Source organism: Drosophila teissieri, chromosome 3L (assembly GCF_016746235.2).
Source record: "Drosophila teissieri strain GT53w chromosome 3L, Prin_Dtei_1.1, whole genome shotgun sequence".
Lineage (NCBI taxonomy): Eukaryota > Metazoa > Arthropoda > Insecta > Diptera > Drosophilidae > Drosophila > Drosophila teissieri.
Window position 1 is genome coordinate 19,105,133 of NC_053031.1, and position 16,403 is coordinate 19,121,535.

At 41.6% G+C, this 16,403-nt stretch overlaps 6 protein-coding genes across 6 annotated transcripts; 3 read left to right on the plus strand and 3 right to left on the minus strand.

Annotated features, from left to right (window-relative positions):
- The first annotated feature begins 2,923 nt into the window (after positions 1 to 2,923).
- LOC122616814 (ninjurin-B) lies at positions 2,924 to 3,853 on the plus strand. The gene is made up of 4 exons (XM_043792382.1): positions 2,924 to 3,179; positions 3,350 to 3,504; positions 3,557 to 3,691; positions 3,755 to 3,853. Exons 1-4 carry the CDS (start codon positions 2,924 to 2,926, stop codon positions 3,851 to 3,853), a joined length of 645 nt encoding a protein of 214 aa, XP_043648317.1.
- Positions 3,854 to 3,911: 58 nt separating this feature from the next.
- LOC122615528 (short/branched chain specific acyl-CoA dehydrogenase, mitochondrial) lies at positions 3,912 to 9,878 on the minus strand. Its single transcript, XM_043790474.1, is given in 8 exon segments — positions 3,912 to 4,066; positions 4,069 to 4,153; positions 4,155 to 4,340; positions 4,342 to 4,551; positions 5,133 to 5,356; positions 5,359 to 5,610; positions 9,539 to 9,644; positions 9,725 to 9,878. Coding segments are annotated over 8 exon segments (1,239 nt in total). The 5' UTR covers positions 9,761 to 9,878; the 3' UTR covers positions 3,912 to 3,926.
- An 838-nt stretch (positions 9,879 to 10,716) lies between these two features.
- Positions 10,717 to 11,316, plus strand: LOC122616816 (60S ribosomal protein L26). The gene is given in 4 exon segments (XM_043792386.1): positions 10,717 to 10,777; positions 10,780 to 11,025; positions 11,028 to 11,063; positions 11,066 to 11,316. Coding segments are annotated over 4 exon segments (579 nt in total). The 5' UTR covers positions 10,717 to 10,731.
- A 900-nt stretch (positions 11,317 to 12,216) lies between these two features.
- Positions 12,217 to 12,820, minus strand: LOC122617796 (gametocyte-specific factor 1 homolog). The gene is made up of 2 exons (XM_043793782.1): positions 12,641 to 12,820; positions 12,217 to 12,582 (listed from the first exon to the last, which is right to left on the minus strand). Exons 1-2 carry the CDS (start codon positions 12,818 to 12,820, stop codon positions 12,232 to 12,234), a joined length of 531 nt encoding a protein of 176 aa, XP_043649717.1. The 3' UTR covers positions 12,217 to 12,231.
- Positions 12,821 to 13,064: 244 nt separating this feature from the next.
- Positions 13,065 to 14,300, plus strand: LOC122617239 (corepressor interacting with RBPJ 1). Its single transcript, XM_043793000.1, is given in 4 exon segments — positions 13,065 to 13,137; positions 13,216 to 13,912; positions 13,915 to 13,980; positions 13,983 to 14,300. Coding segments are annotated over 4 exon segments (1,101 nt in total). The 5' UTR covers position 13,065; the 3' UTR covers positions 14,249 to 14,300.
- Positions 14,301 to 14,411: 111 nt separating this feature from the next.
- Positions 14,412 to 16,278, minus strand: LOC122616677 (COP9 signalosome complex subunit 1b). Its single transcript, XM_043792217.1, has 2 exons — positions 16,118 to 16,278; positions 14,412 to 16,045 (listed from the first exon to the last, which is right to left on the minus strand). Exons 1-2 carry the CDS (start codon positions 16,148 to 16,150, stop codon positions 14,501 to 14,503), a joined length of 1,578 nt encoding a protein of 525 aa, XP_043648152.1. The 5' UTR covers positions 16,151 to 16,278; the 3' UTR covers positions 14,412 to 14,500.
- Positions 16,279 to 16,403: the final 125 nt, after the last annotated feature.

The following is a 16,403-nucleotide window of genomic DNA, read 5'->3' on the forward strand; positions in this document are numbered from 1 at the left end:
ACAACAAATAATTATAAATATCTTTCTTATCTTCAATTTCCTGATAAATCTATTTATTTCAAATTATACTTGACCTTAAGCATAAGCACCTGCCATAAACTGCATTCTACAATAACAGGTTTCTCAGGAATAATAATTAATTCGAGTATTTCCCATCTATAAATGCTAAAATTGAACACATTACAAGTTAGATGGATTTCCCAACAATTCTAGCTGTAGTGCTCAAACAGGTTTTTAAATGCTTGTGACTATAACAAAAATGTTTCCCAGTCACTTGTAATGTGTAGTGAATAAAATTACCATAAGAAATGGTAATCAATGACAAGCTGACACGATAAACTTTAGTTTCGTAAATATTTTCCCGGAAGACAAATACTTATTTATGATATTAACCACGACTGCCTAAAATAAAATCGATTAGACAAACAATGTTTTTTTTAATATTTAGCATGGTCAAAATTCATGGAGTAGATTAAGTTTTTCCTGATCCCAAATAGAAAACAAATATAACTTTGAAATATAGCCTCCTGATATGTGCCTGCAAAATGATTCTATACACGCAGGTGTAAATTCGTATCTGGAGAATTTAAAAATATAATTTATAAAAAGTTATAAAAAAGTAACTTTAGGCGCATACAAACATCGAATTTTCCATCCGAGGCTCAACAAAAAAGGAACGCATGTATTATATTTAATCCTCTTTAGTTGGTCACTTCTGGACTTAAAGACTGCGATTGGGGAAGGCAAAACGCCACATAGCCACCGAGTAGCCCGAACCACTTCACCCACATAAGCAGGCGGCGGAGCGCATCCCAAGCTCTTGGTCTGCTGATAAGACTTGGGGCAGCAAAACGCAAGAACAGGGAAACCTTTATCAGTCCGCGGCTGAAACTTTGCACCCAGACATCTGGTCGAGCCCCTTACTAAGCAGATTATTCGTGGCTGTGACAATGCAGACGGTCGAGCCAAAAAACAAGTGCGAAATATGTAGGTAAAGTCTTGAGATAGTAAATATACCCTATACCAATGTATGAATAAGCACGATTTTAATGCTTTAATATCTTTTTCTGTTTGAATATAGCACTAGCTGTCCGGAAAAATCGTTACTTAACGTTTTGGGGGGCGTATGTGTAGGCGCGGGGCGAAAAGAGAGAGGAAAAGCCCTAGAACCGAGCATGGAATACCGAAAAACCGAAGGCCGGAAACGTTACTGCTAAACGGTCCGATGTTCGAAACAGAACTGCGTACTGCCAAACGAGAATCTCGGAAACAAAGTCCGTTTGCGTTTGAGTCCGTGTTCTGAGCATGCGTGCAACTGCTCCAACAACAGCGCACACAACAACACCAGCCGCAATGTATGAATGAAGCCACACGGAGAACCGAACACCGCTAACCAAAAAGAGCCAGCGCATACACTGAACAAATTAACTGCGAGTAGTTTCGCGAAGTAAAAACAAATGTCGAGCGGGTAGCAGGTAGCATTTAACTAACTCCAGAGTTAAAACTCTTTTATTGAATAAGTATTACAAATTATTAATATGATTTGATTAGATATTATGATTATCTAACTTCCAAAACAAAATGAGCTAATTTACTAGGATTTTTTCAAACATCATTCCCTATTTAGGCCCTCATTTTTTCTGTGAGTGTGCGAGGGCTCCAAGGAGAGCCCGGCATTTGCGAGAGAGCGCTAACTCAGCTCCAGTCATAACAAACAACGAAACAAAGTGGCAAAGGCAAACAAACTGCACGTGCTACACTAAACCGCGTTAGAGAAGGGGGCGGAGTGGGAATGGCAAAAAGCGGAGAGCAGAAGAGAGAGCCCTTGTGTCTGTTTGCTTTGGTGGCGTTCAGCTTAGAGGGGGTGGGGGGATAGGTCGGGCAAAGGATAACAGCAGCAGACCAAACGGTTGTCTTTTTATGACCAGGAGAAGCAGGGGGTGTCGTGACGCCACTTGCTCCAATCGGTCCTGCAATTCGACAGCGGTTGCAAGGGGTGCTCCTCCAACTCTTTAGATTCCATAGCAATTACATAAAAACATAATACATAAATAATAAATATTGGTTGCGTTATTTTTCATAAAATACATGCATATTTTCTAAAATACAAAGTTAATGAAAATATAAATAATAAATAGGTTATTAGAATTATATTATTAATTACGAACTTTAAACAACTATCGGGCGTATACGTAAGAAATTAAACTTTCTTATGTTACAAAATATTTTGTAAGTACAGACCATAAACGTCTTTTGTCAGAATATCAGAAGTGTCCTAGCTTCCCTCCCCACTTTGCGATGTTGATACTGCCATACTCGTGGCAGCTGTCTGTCAGGTTTAAAAGTTTATTGACGAGGAATCTATAATTACTTGTCGAATCTATAATTAAGGTTGAACTGTGAATTGGTTACAATTGGAAAAAACAAGTAACCACCAAAAAACGTTTGTGAGTCATTAGGAATCAAATCAAAGAAAATTTTTGAGGCTTGGCAACCGCAACGATACTTAAGTGTGGGTCTTGTTTATTCAGGTGTTTTTTTACACTTTTATGACTTCCCCTGAGGAGCATAAAACAAAAGGGTTCTTTAGGTCGGGATAATCCAACCCAAACTGTGTCAGCATTCCTTACTCAGTACATTCATATATTTTATAAATGTATCTTACACATCCACTTTACATACATTTTATATAAGATTATGTAGCATACTTAAGGGCAAAGATGTTTAGTTAGTATTCAACCCATGAGATATTTTTCGTGTCGCCTTATGCCCCCAGTTTTTTGGGGTAGTTCGGTCATTGTCATTCCCTTTTATCAGTTAATAGACCGCAATTGCGGCTTCCATGCTCAAAAACAAGAAAAGCTTCTCGCATTATTTAAAAGAAGAGCATTTCAATGCTTATTAATCGGTTAGCACTCGAACAATGGATAGCGGCGAGGTGAAAATATCTTTGGAGGATTCGCCCAGCTCCGGGGAAAGTTTCGCCAGTACAACCAGTGGTCCATGTTGCGGTTCTGGCAGGGATTTGGATAGTCAGGTGGATGAAAGGGATAAAGAGGAGGAGCAGTTCCCTTTAGGAGCCACCAATGAATTGCAAAAGTCCAAGAAAACAAACAATAAATGTTCCAGCGATCTATCTACAGGAAATAGCTATGCTGCCAACAAAAATGTAGCTGAAGGTAAGAACGTAGTGCAAGTGAATCTTTGTATTTTTTAAATTGGGAGAATACTCATACAACTCTGAAGGCCAAAAAAAGTAAAATATTAGCCTATTTAATATGAATCCTGATTTTAATTATAAAGGAGTACAAAAGGCTTAATCTTATACCGATCTATGTATTTGTTGTAGGCCTAATGGATATAGCTTTGCTTTCGGCGAATGCGAATCAGTTGCGATTCCTGATTACTTATAACGACAAGGCATCCACGTACATATACAGCATGATTATGGTGATACTTTCCCTGGTGCTGCAGCTGTTTGTTGGATTAATGCTGATCTTCAAAGTATGTGAGTACCTTTTCAATAGTTCCGCTCACTAAAGAGAAATCTTCACAGCGACGTCTCAAGCGATTCAGGAACAGAAGCTATGAAAGGACCAACGATCTTCTGGTAATGGGAGTTTTCATGATCACAGTGATCAACATTCTGCTGGCCGCATTTACCACAACGGATGGAGGAGGGCAGTCATTAGTAGATTATATATTTTATATGTGTATATATTTTTAATTGTATTTTATACAATATGCATAACAGAAAGAACTATGTGGTAAATGCTACGGTTACATGGAGGGAACCGATAACGGATGCCCCGCTAAAATTGTTCCAGCGGTTCCCACGCATAAATGCACTTGACGTATCTGACGTACGATATCTCAGCTTGTGTGGGGGGTTTTGTCGGGGGAAGGAGGAGTATCGGGGGAGCTCTTTAGGCCGCATAATCCTTCTTGATGCACTTGGCAATGGTGCTCAACTGCATGTTGGTGGTGCCCTCGTAGATGGCTCCGATCTTCACGTCACGGTAGTACTTCTCCTGTGGGAAGTCGCGGGTGAAGCCAACGCCTCCATCCAGTCGACGCACTTGATCGCCGCCCTCTGGGCCACCTCGGAAGCGAAGTACTTGGCCATGGCCGCCTCCTTCTGGAAGGGCACCCCCCTGCTCCTGCAGACGAGCCGCATTGTAGGTCATCAGGCGTGCGGCCTCGATCTCCGTGGCCACGGTGGCGATCTGGTGCTGCATTGACTGGAAGTTGTAGATGGCATCTCCGAACTGCTTGCGCTCCAGCAGGTACGGAATGGTGGCGTCGAAGGTTCCCTGGGCCAGGCCCACCATCTGGGCAGCCAATACCGATGCGACCCTCGTTCAGGAAACCGGCGGCGTACTTGTAGCCATGGCCGAAGGTTCCCAGAATGTTCTCCTCGGGCACACGCACGTTGTCGAAGGTGAGCTGGCAGGTTCCAGAGGCACGGATGCCGAGCTTGTCCTCCGGCTTGTTCACGATCAGTCCAGGGGTCTCACGGTCCACAATGAAGGTGGTAATGCCACGGTAGCCCTACAAAAGTAAGGAAAATTGTTACTATGATGGACTTGTAACTCATATTAGGAAAAATTTTAAAACTTTCCTTTTAGAACATAAGCAAAATAGCTATGATGAATATTTAAAACCGATTGGAGTACTTTCAATACTAACTTTAAACAAATTTATTGGGCTCGTTTTAGTTTGAAAAGCATTACGTAATCAGATATATTTTTTTTAGTAAATATAATTCAAGAAAACGTGTTAAATTAATATTGGGCATTAATTATGTTATGAATAAGATTTCCTCCACCGTTTATTAAAAAAAAAAACATTTGCATTTTTAATACTTAACGATCTGCAATCAAGTGAACTTTGATCTAAGAGCGATTAGATGGCAATCATTTGGAATAACATAAAGATTAGTAACGGAAAATATTTTGAAATCGTTTAGAGGCCTGCGAAAAAGTGAAAATGAAGCTAAGCGGTATAATCGGAAAAAATCTAATAAAAATATATGGTTTTTACGTTAGTATACATCGCATTTGATTTAAATGGTTTCAGAAACACATCACTGACTTAGTGTCCCCTTTAATTTGATATGAATATTTACTTACATCCTCTGGCTTGGCATTGGCGAAGATTAGAAAGACTCCGGCTACATCGGAGTTTGAGATCCACATCTTGGAGCCGTTGATTACGTAGTGGGAGCCGTCCTTTTTGGCGACGGTCTTTAGGGAGAAGGCATCGGATCCTGCTCCGGGTTCGGTCAGGGCGAAGCTGCCGGCGTACTCCTGGGCCAACTTGGGCAGGTACTTGGCCTTCTGCTCGGCGTTGCCAACTTGATCATCAGCGAGTTGACCAGCGTGTTGTGAATGTCCACGAAAGCGGCCACGGCAGGATCGATTTTGGACAGCTCCTCGACCACGATGATGTTGGTCATGAAGTTGCAGCCACTGCCTCCCAGCTCGGTGTCGATCTCAATGCCCATCAGACCGTTCTCGAAAACCGCCTTCACCACGGAGGGGTCGAATTTGTGCTCAAAGTCCATTTTCTTCACCAGGGGCTGGATCTGCTCCTGGGCCAGTTTGGCAACTGAAAGTTCAAATAAACAATTTATGGTATATTAAGCCTCTTAAATAATTAATAACTCATATAACTCATATAAGAGTTAAATACAGTCTTTAGATACATTTTAAGTAAAAGTATCAATAGAGATCTAATTTATATTATATACTTAAGACAAAAAAGAATTGCTGGAGACTTTATATCTATGCCCTAAGTATAAGTCATATATACATACATATGTGTAGATATAGAATCTAACGATCGGTGGAAGAGCTTAATATCAAAGTTTTTATAAAGCTTTAAGAAACTTTTAACTGCACGTTTTCAAAAAAAGGTAAAATCTAAAGCTCTTCGCTTTTTATTTTTTTAGACTTCTTTTTCTTCTAGGGGGCGCGATGTTTGCTGTGGATCTCTTGTTTATGTAGGTTGAGGTATTTCTACACGCGTTTGTCTGAAAGATAAAAAGTCTTCGAGTGTGTGTTTTTTATCACCAGATTCTCCGATCGCGTGGGGCTCTCTTTCGGCAGTTCTATTATTCTCTCAGCGTATTTATTATTGATCTTTTTTAAGCATTTTTTCTTGCATTGTTTTTCTGCTTGGAAAGCCAGCTACTGGTACACACCCACATAGACTTCCACACCTCCGCTGCCCCTTCTTCATCCACTTTCCCGTCGTTTTGCACACATTTGGAAATACTTTCTTTCGCTTACTTTCGTGGGAATAGCTTAAATTATTAACCACCTTTATATATTCATTTAGTTTTCCAACATATGGACAGGGGTCAGTAAGGAAATTTCTAGCAGATGTGACGTGTCCCAATGGGCTCGATGTTAAATTATACATGTCCTTTTTGGAGTTGGGCTTATTGTGGAAATATGAAATTAAATTAAATCGGGTCATTTCTATAGCCTACAAAACTATCGTATTTAAGTTTGCATAGTTCTTGGCTTCCAGCTGTGAAGCGCAACTGTACTTGGTTTAAGGTAAAAATCGTTCAAGTAAATTAGTGTTTGCTATTCTTCCATCTTATGTTAAGTACCTTAAGTTTACTTTAATAATAAGGTACTAAAATTTACGTATAAAACAGATAAGTTAACAAATAATAACTGTTAACTGTGCCGAAGCCTATGATATGTAGGTAGTTTGAAAAATATAAAAAACCAGTTTGAGTCCATGCACTTTGCCACTTTGCATTCAGCTCAGATTACGCAACAGTCAGGCCATATAGAATTATTTGTATATAACGCACTTACATATGTATGTGTGTGTATGTGTGTATGAAAAGCCATATAGATTGAGACCAATTGAAAGATTGATAAGCGGGACGAGGAAAAATGAATGTGGTGTAAAAACAAGGTGACGGGTGATAAAAAGGAAATGTAACCTTCCCAACTAGGAATTAGATGGTTGGCAGGAGGACGAGTCCTCCCGCTCAGGTAATTCAACTCTCTAGGGAAGGGCGCCCGACCAAGTGCCACGCCCCGGATTGTCCGGCGTGATCACTAGAACAGTGACCACAGGTGGGCAGGGGGCGTGGCACAGCCGCATTTATTGCTCTATCACAGGTGTAACGCTATTCGGTTGACGTTTAAAACCAGAACCGTACAGCTGACTGACCTGTGAAAACGTAGACAGGATATCTTAAGGACACAATGCATAGTAGTACATACTGAAAATTCCACCCACACTGTAACACTGTAACTACTACCAAGGAAAAGGGAGGATCGGATTGATTTAAGACTCGAACTCGCGATTTAATAATCTACTTTCTTTGTATGCCGGCCGCTCAACGAGGAACGCCACGGCCAACCGAGAAATATCAACCACGAAACTCGATTTTGAGCGGTGGCGGCGAGTAAAAGCTATTTTTAGAACACGTGTGTGTTAGAGCGTGTGTGCCGGGCCCACCCCTTTTTGCTTTAGCCCACCGAAGTGAGTTTTATTTTTAATTTCTATTATCAATTATATACAATATTTTAAAGAATTAAGAAGGTGGGAGGAAAATTTTTCCATTAGGAAAAAGCTTGTGATAAGGTTAGACCTTGAACTTGCCAAGCTGGCAGCTTTTCGGACACTAATTATGCACTGTATAAGAAGAAATACATTCATTTAGTTTTAGCTAATATTCTTTTAAACACATTTGACACGATAATTGAGATATTCAATAAATCAGATAGTTATGTACGCCGTATGTATATAATATATATGTATGTATGTACATATAATATACATTATAACTCCTTAAGCATTTAATACTTGAGGTGACCAGTCTTCACACGTCTTAATAATTATACTCAATGGTTAATTTAAAAGTTCATATTTACCTAAGTTTTATCTTTATGTAGTACATACACATACATATGTATGTATATAAAATTGTAGTCAGTAAAAACTTCTTAATTATATTAATTTTTTGGTTTCTAAATGTACATACATATGTATGTATGTATATATATTGGTTAATATGTATGTATACCGCTAAAGGAAAGTTTTCAGCTTAAAGTAATCGAATGATTTTGAAGAGCAAACCTATTTATTGCAGTACATAACCCAATTGTAAACCAAGCTCCTTATTGAGCTGATATTTTGGTATCCCTTAGACCTATTATTATTAAATACCGGAATAATTTCACATTAAATCACTTTGGATATATAACCACAATATACACCCAACTAACGAAGTTTAACTAAACCCCCACAAAATTCTCATTTACATAAAAAATATTATTAGGTCCTTTACTCTAAAATTAACAACTTTATAGCAATTAGCATTACAGCATTATATAATAATCATCAGAAAAATAATCAGAAAAATCGATCTAATACTTCTTGACTTTCGGAAGTCCTAACTAATAAAAATGATATTAATTTGAGTCAATCGTCATTCCACAACTCTGAAATTTCCTCTTGTAATATGGTAACAAACGTAACAAAGAAAATGGACAAACCTGCCCACTGAGACTTAGTGACATTTTACTTCTACTATCAAAATAAAAATGTGCTTATCTGCCGAGCGGCCTCCCCCGCGTTTCCCCCAACTAAATACACTTTATCAGCAGAAAAAGAACAAAACTCGAAAATACGAATACACATAGTTGTGCAGCAAACCTTCAGTTGGGTAGTAAGTGGAATAAATAACAAATATCAAGAGCATCAATAATATGCGATGCCTTGTGTTACGTAACAAGCATGTCCAACTAAACACCAAAAAAATATATCAAAATTCGACATGGTGAAAAAAGCCGCCTATCTCATATGGGGAAACAACTGGTCTTACAGTAGCATCAGTACTATGATCTATGTATATTCAAGGGACACTCACCAGTCTCCTTCATCATTTTCTCATCGTCGGTGAGGAAGGTGAGGGGTGGAGGGACCTGTTGCGGACATAGCAGCATTTTGCTGACGTGCAGCGTTAGCCAGCTGAAAAGTTAGTACATAAGGTAAAAAGAATTAGTTGCAGACATATGTAGGTGTCGGTTCAGGGGGCGTGGCCAACTCACCATGCGCACGGGCAGTTTTCAGGCTGTTCATCATCTTGAATAAAGTGGCAGAATTAATTTAATCAAGAGGCCAAACTGGACTTTTTTTGATTTTCGTATCTGATCCCCAGGAACACCACAACGTTAAAGTTGGCTCCACACCGACTGAATTTCCATTCTCCAGCAGCAGAAGCGATCGCAAGAGCAGCTAGATTTTGAAAGCAGCTTTTCACCACCAAAGCCGAAATTCAACACAGTTCAGTTGGGTAGTAACATGGAAAAATGCAAAATGTTTTGAAGAGCAGCAATAATATGCGATGCTTGGTGTTACGTAACAAGCATGTCCAACTAAACACCAAAAAAATATATCAAAATTCGACATGGTGAAAAAAGCCGCCTATCTCATATGGGGATACAACTGGTCTTACAGTAGCATCAGTACTATGATCCATGTATATTCAAGGGACACTCACCAGTCTCCTTCATCATTTTCTCATCGTCGGTGAGGAAGGTGAGGGGTGGAGGGAGACCTGTTGCCGAGGACATAGCAGCATTTTGCTGACGTGCAGCGTTAGCCAGCTGAAAAGTTAGTAAATAAGATTAAAAGAATTAGTTGCAGACATATGTAGGTGTCGGTTCAGGGGGCGTGGCCAACTCACCATGCGCACGGGCAGTTTCTTCAGGCTGTTCATCATCTTGAATGAAGTGGCAGAATTAATTTAATCAAGAGGCCAAACTGGACTTTTTTTTGATTTTCGTATCTGATCCCCAGAAACACCACAACGTTAAAAGTTGGCTGCCCACACGCGACTGAATTTTCATTCTCCAGCAGCAGAAGCGATCGCAAGAGCAGCTAGATTTTTAAAGCAGCTTTTCACCACCAAAGCCGAAATTCAACACAGTTTGTTGGGTTTGCTAGCTTTTTGCTGTTGTTATCGCTTTGTTAACATCAGGAAAAATGCTTTTAAAACGTGTTTTGAACGATAGTCAGCAATAAGAAATAATTTTTACTTTAATGTATAACAAAATAATAGGTTTTATTCCAATAAAAACTCAATTTAGACTTTAAAATGTAGTTATAAATTCTCGATATTAAAAAATTGAAATGTAACAGTGAAAAAAGTCACGGACTTAGCAAAGACATACTCCTTAAAGTGTTGCACAGCACATGCCACGTTTGACGTTTCACGAACATAGAGATGTCAGTGTCATCGATACTTATTGAATTAAACAATAATTACAACAGGAAATAAGGAAAACAGTAATTAATTTTAAAATTCCGGTCGAAAATAATTACGTATAGAAGCAAATAACTGAGCTATTAGAACCCTTTGAAAACATCAAAACAAATATCTTTTTAACGAGACAAACCCAACCGATAACAGCTTCAACTATCGAGAGAAAATACCACCTCCAGCTCTGCCTGTTTGCCATCCCTAACCGCGACCCATCTGTCAAATTTCTTTCTTTTCGTTGATTTTTCGACGGTGAGTGCGTTTTCGTGATTAATTTCGTTTTTGGCCCGGCATCCTCACATATTATGCCCCATAAACAATGAAATCGAGCAGAGAAAACAACGCACGACTCGTTCGTGCAATTATTGTGAATTTCGGAGAGTCAACCAATAAAGCAGTGCCATTTCTTGTTTACAGCCCGCACAAGCAAGATGAAACAGAACCCGTTCGTGTCGTCGTCGCGCAGGAAGAACCGCAAGCGCACTTCCAGGCACCCTCCCACATCCGCAGGCGCCTCATGTCCGCTCCCCTGTCCAAGGAGCTGCGCCAGAAGTACAATGTGCGTTCCATGCCCATCCGCCGCGACGATGAGGTCCAGGTGATCCGCGGCCACTTCAAGGGCAACCAGGTAGGCAAGGTGGTCCAGGCCTACCGCAAGAAGTTCGTCGTCTACGTCGAGAAGATCCAGCGTGAGAACGCCAACGGCACCAACGTCTACGTGGGCATCCACCCAGCAAGGTGCTGATCGTCAAGCTGAAGCTCGACAGGACCGCAAGGCCATCCTGGAGCGTCGCGGCAAGGGTCGTCTGGCCGCTCTCGGCAAGGACAAGGGCAAGTACACCGAGGAGACCGCCGCCCAGCCCATGGAGACGCGTAAATCGCCGGCTAAAACTCTGCTCTGGACAACTGGGACGTCGCTGTTTACTGTTTTTACCGTAACGCTTAGTGTAAAAAACAAAACATCTGAAAAAATGCGTGTGGAAATGGCGCCATTCTTTACAATAAAGAAAAGTTGATTTTCGCAATTGGATCTGTTTGCCTTTTCCTTAAATGGATCAAGTTTTAGACAAGTGTATAGGAAACCCGATGTAGCTGGATAGTTTTGCAATAGTTGTACTAGTGAAAAGAGCCATTCTGTTTGTTTTACTTACATTATTGATTAGATCCCATTTCAGATGACTTTTAGTGCCGTATACATTTTCTCAATTTTCAGTTATATATGTATTTATGGTCATCTAAAAGATAAAGCATTCAATTGACTTGTTACACATGGTATTGGCTTAAAATTTAATTTAATTGATTTTGACGCATAAGTAACGTGTAGTTAGATGGAATGCATTCAATTCAATAGTCAAATGCTTGATTGAAGTTGAACTCGACAAATAAATAATACAATGTATTCCTACTCCTACTACTACTTGATAAGCATCAAAAGCCAAGCCGATCCTAGTTTCAACGATATTTCCTTTTAACTTTCCCAAGGGTTTTCCTATCGTAGGTAAAATATACATATGTAACTCACAAGGAAGACTGCCCTATAAATCTGATGACAAATGCATCGACTTAAATGTATATTGCGATCGTGATGGGGAGAAGAAATAGGAATTTATTAAAATAGAAACAAAAATGAAAGGCTTTTTTTTTACTATTTTCTGTATCGTTAATGGAAAAAGGCACATAGTTTTCATACATATTTTGATTACCTTCTAGCGGTGAATATTGGATATGTACATATGTTATTTTTTATCTCAGATTATGTCGCATGCTCATCTGAGCTGCGAGCAATACTTGTGTCACAGCACATGTTAAATGGTAATTTAACACTTTGGCCATGGATTTTGTTTGGTTATAATAAAGAGGTCAGTAGAAGCCTCGATAAATGTTTTGGTTTCTGTTCTTTGGCACTGGGAGCAATTCATGGTGGAATCGAATTACTGGCGCCTTGAGAAGGGCTTTTTTGGCTCGTAGGGAGTGGGACGAGGATCGGCGCGAGACTTGGCCTTTGGCGGCTTCTTCTCCTCCTCGTAATCCTCGCCAAAATGACGACGCTTCTCCTGCTCGATGAAAGCCTTCCGCTGGGCGGGAAACAACCCATTGGGCTCCCTCACTATGTTGGCCGTGGAGCAGTAGACTTGAGGATCGTAGTCGGGCACACTGTCGTCGTCGTCCCAGTTCTCTGCGGACTCGATCTTGGGATGCCTGGTGTCTTCGTTGAGAACAGCAGGCGCGCTGGTCTGATAGTGCACTATAATATTTCGATCCTCGCACGACTTGGTGTGTTGCTACATATGCAGAAGGTATGGCTTTAAAATGATATACCTACACAGTATATGTACTCACAAAGAACTCGGGCTCTGGGATCAAATGCGATTTATTAAATGGACAAACCATTAGTTCCACCATGTCTTTGTAGATCACACGGCATTTCAGGATGTGCTGCTGGAGCTTCTTGCGCAGCATTTTGTGCTCCTTGTTGTACGGGCAATAAACCATATCGGATTCGTTGTAGTTATCCATCATGATTAGGAATTTGTTCTTCAAATAAACTTCAAGGTTTCAGATTGCTTTTAAAATGTATTCGTAAAAGCAAACAGTCCGGCAACCCTTTATTTACTTGTTTTTTATATCGATAATAAAATGCGATACTTATATCTGCCTATCGATAAAGTCAGATAAATTGCCTTGATATTGCAGCTGGAAAATATTTATACAATTTGTAAATTGGTTGTTTGTTTGCCATTTAGTAGCGAAAATACAACAGCAAGATGGGCAAGGGCTTCAACAACTACATGTGCAAGAAATTCTTCCACCCTGCCTCCAGGGACAATCTCAAAAGGGTAAGTGGTCTCAGGCCCTTGATGAAATATGTTCTTTCGAAGCAAGATGCCTAAAACTATTGGGATTACCTTCTGCAGGTCTGGATGGCTGAGCAGCAGGCGGAGGCGTACAAAAAGAAGCAGGAGGAGCTACGAAATCAGTATGAAAAGGAGCAGAATCTTCACGAGAACAAGGCAATGCTCAGCAAGGACAGCAAGGATAAGCTGAGCGTTAATTTCATGTACGAGCCACCGCCAGGGGTGCGAAAGGAGCGCGAAAAGGATGACAACGAGCCGGAGTACAAGTTCGAGTGGCAGCGAAAGTACAACGCTCCTAGGGAGTCGTACTGCAAGGGCGACACTGAGATCAGGGACCAGCCCTTCGGTATCCAGGTGAGGAACGTGCGTTGTCTCAAGTGCCACAAGTGGGGCCACATCAACACGGACAAGGAATGCACCATGTACAGCATTTCCATGAGCGAGGCACGAAAACTGCACGCGGAAACTGAGGCTAGCGACATCATGGCCAAGAACGTGCTGGAGGAACAGATGAAGGAGGATGGACTCATGATGAAGCGATCGGCACAGGAGCTACAGAGCATAAGGACAATCCAACAGCAGCATCAACTGGTGCCCAGCGATGGCGAGGAGGAGGCCCATGCCAATAACCAAAATCCCGAACTCGTCTTTCTCAAATCGCTGTCCAAGAAGCAAAAGCTAAAGCTGTTAAAAAAACTGGAGAAGATTGAACGAATGAAGCGCAAAGGCGAGGGCGTCAAGAAGCCCCCAAAAAAGAGATCAAAAAGGAAAGGCACGAAAAAGATAGCAAGAAAAAGAAATCAAAAAAGGACAAATCTAGCAGAAAAGAAAAAAGGGTTCACTTAGCGATAACTCAGACACCTCATCTTCGGACAGCAGTGATTCCGAGGACAATCACAAAAGCAATCACAGAGACGACAAAAGAAATGGCCATCAGCGGTCAAAGAACTCGGATCATAGCCACCAACGTCGAAACAATGAGAGTAGACGAGTAGACGATCGCAGAGATCGTTCCCGCTCCAGAGATCGCTCGCGATCCGTTAGCAGAGACCGAAGAAGGGAGAGGGAGCGCAGAGATCGGTCCAGGCGGTAGAATTAGTCTTGTAAAACCCACCAATAAATTTGTACCAATTTGTATCATCATATTTAAAAAGCGAATTTAATTTATATATAATTTCCATCAAAAAGAATGCTACTCATCTGTATTGTAGGCGATCATTTTTGGTTGAAACTTCCGAAATAATTCATTCTTGTAGTTAGCTTTGCTATAATTATTTATTTTGCCTGGTGTGATATACATAGCTTAAAGAATTTATGGGGTATTATGTGGTGTTTCTAATTAGCTCTAGATCCGGGCAAGTTGTGCAGTTGTCGAGGATCCGGCGGAGACGCAGAGCTCGGCGCCGTGGTTGCTTCCACCTTCTCTGGAAATGCTCTTCACGTGGATGTGGCTCTTGAGCATCGCAGCCCGGAGGACAAGCATTCGGGTATGACGCTGGTACTGCTTGCCCATGATCAAAGCTCGCTCAAAGGTGCTGTTTCTTTGATCCGCCTCCTTGGCGTACAAGATTTTGTTGTGCGAGTCAATGCGCGCCTGGATCTGTCCGTCCAATATCAACTGCATCACCTCGTTCTCCAGATCACCCACCGACGAGTTAAATGCCATGGCCATTTTGTGCATATCAGCTGACATATAGGGGCTAAAGTACTGGATTAGCGCGCGATTGCGAATCTTGGTGTACAGAGTGGTTACATGGGGCGCAATGTACATGTCGACCAGCAGGTTATCCCTGATCTCATCCAGAAGCGTCAGACAGGAGGCGTATTTACTTTCGTAGAACTTGAAAATAATATCCCTGAGTTGGGGCTCCAGTTCCAAGAACAATTTGAAGGATGTAGAGGCGATTACCAGACGCTTAAGCTCTGGTCTATCAAAGGTGGCCAGGGCGCAGAGGCCACCATAGACAGCCACATTGCTGGTGGAGATCATTTCCGGAAAGTCGCAGTGATCGAAGTTGGCATTCAGAAAATGCTTGGCGGCCACCTTATATTTCTTTTGCTGCAGTTCCGCCAGACCAGCAGCGCATTCAAGGCGAGTATGAACCTGGGCATTAGCCTCCTTAGAACCTTCGGCGAAGTCCGGGGTGCTTTCCGCCTTGGATATGTAGCTCATCACATGGGGCCAATTCTGGAGATAAATTGATACCTTGATTACGTTTAGGCACATGTTGACCACATGCTTCCCACTAGTGCAGTAATCTCTGGCTCGAGAGTAGCACTTCAGGGCATTGGTAAGGTCGCCACAACTAAGGTAATGATCAGCCAGGTCATCGTGGCCCCTCCGGATGCTCTCTTTAATCGAATTGGACTTATAGTTTTTCAGGTCCGAGTCCAGTTTCTCCAGCTTAAGAGCCGCCTTCTTCATCTTGGTGTCTACCCAAGCGGCATCGTAGGCGAAAGCATCCTTTTCGCCAGCGGGCTGAGCCTGTCCTTGAGCCTGCGCCACAGGTTGGGCGGCGATATCCGGAAGGGGAGCAGCTGGCAGAGGACCGGGAGCTGCTGCTGCGGCCTGATCTCCGGCAGCATTTGCTGGTGGCGCGGGCGCGTTCCCAGCGTTTAGATCACTCAAGCGCTTGTGCAGCACCTGGTAGAGATTTACGTTGTAGGTGGTCTGCACGTAAGTGATGGCCATTTTCAGAGCCTCCACCGCTAAAACCGGGCAGACGTCCGCCACATAAATTAGGCGATGGAGTCGGACGATCCCGGCATATTGATTGGCGTACACTTCGAGATCGATGCTGGGGTTCTCCACCACAATCTGCTGCTCCTCGTTGTTTTCGTTGTCTTCGTTCGGCGGCGCGATGTCTACTTGCATCGGCTCAACGGCGTTCTTTTGTTGAAGAAATAAACGATTTTTGCGAATTATATGGCTTCAGATAATGCAATTTTGGTTAGTATTTACCTGCATGAGTGGTGGCATCGGCAGCACAGGCATCCTGCTTCTATTTGCTACGAAAGTCCTCGGAAAATAAACAAGTTTCGGCAAAGTTTTTGTTTATTTGTCAATTAATTTTTCCGATTCGCAAATTATTTTGCATCGATAATGTAGGGGTGGACAATGCGAGCAACGCTTTTGGTCGATAAATGATAGCTGCTTAGTAGAAAACCAATTGGCAGATTTAAAACTACATACATTTCTATGTTTCCATCTCCCTGATGCAACATAATATAATAAACAAATAATATTA

Coding starts and splice junctions, on each gene's coding strand:
- LOC122616814 (XM_043792382.1), top strand. CDS start 2,924: ATGGATAGCGGCGAGGTGAAAATATCTTTGGAGGATTCGCCCAGCTCC. Junction 3,180..3,349: donor CAACAAAAATGTAGCTGAAG/GTAAGAACGTAG, acceptor TATTTGTTGTAG/GCCTAATGGATATAGCTTTG. Junction 3,692..3,754: donor ATGGAGGAGGGCAGTCATTA/GTAGATTATATA, acceptor TATGCATAACAG/AAAGAACTATGTGGTAAATG.
- LOC122617796 (XM_043793782.1), bottom strand. CDS start 12,820: ATGATGGATAACTACAACGAATCCGATATGGTTTATTGCCCGTACAAC. Junction 12,583..12,640: donor TCCCAGAGCCCGAGTTCTTT/GTGAGTACATAT, acceptor CTGCATATGTAG/CAACACACCAAGTCGTGCGA.
- LOC122616677 (XM_043792217.1), bottom strand. CDS start 16,150: ATGCCTGTGCTGCCGATGCCACCACTCATGCAG. Junction 16,046..16,117: donor CGATGCCACCACTCATGCAG/GTAAATACTAAC, acceptor CTTCAACAAAAG/AACGCCGTTGAGCCGATGCA.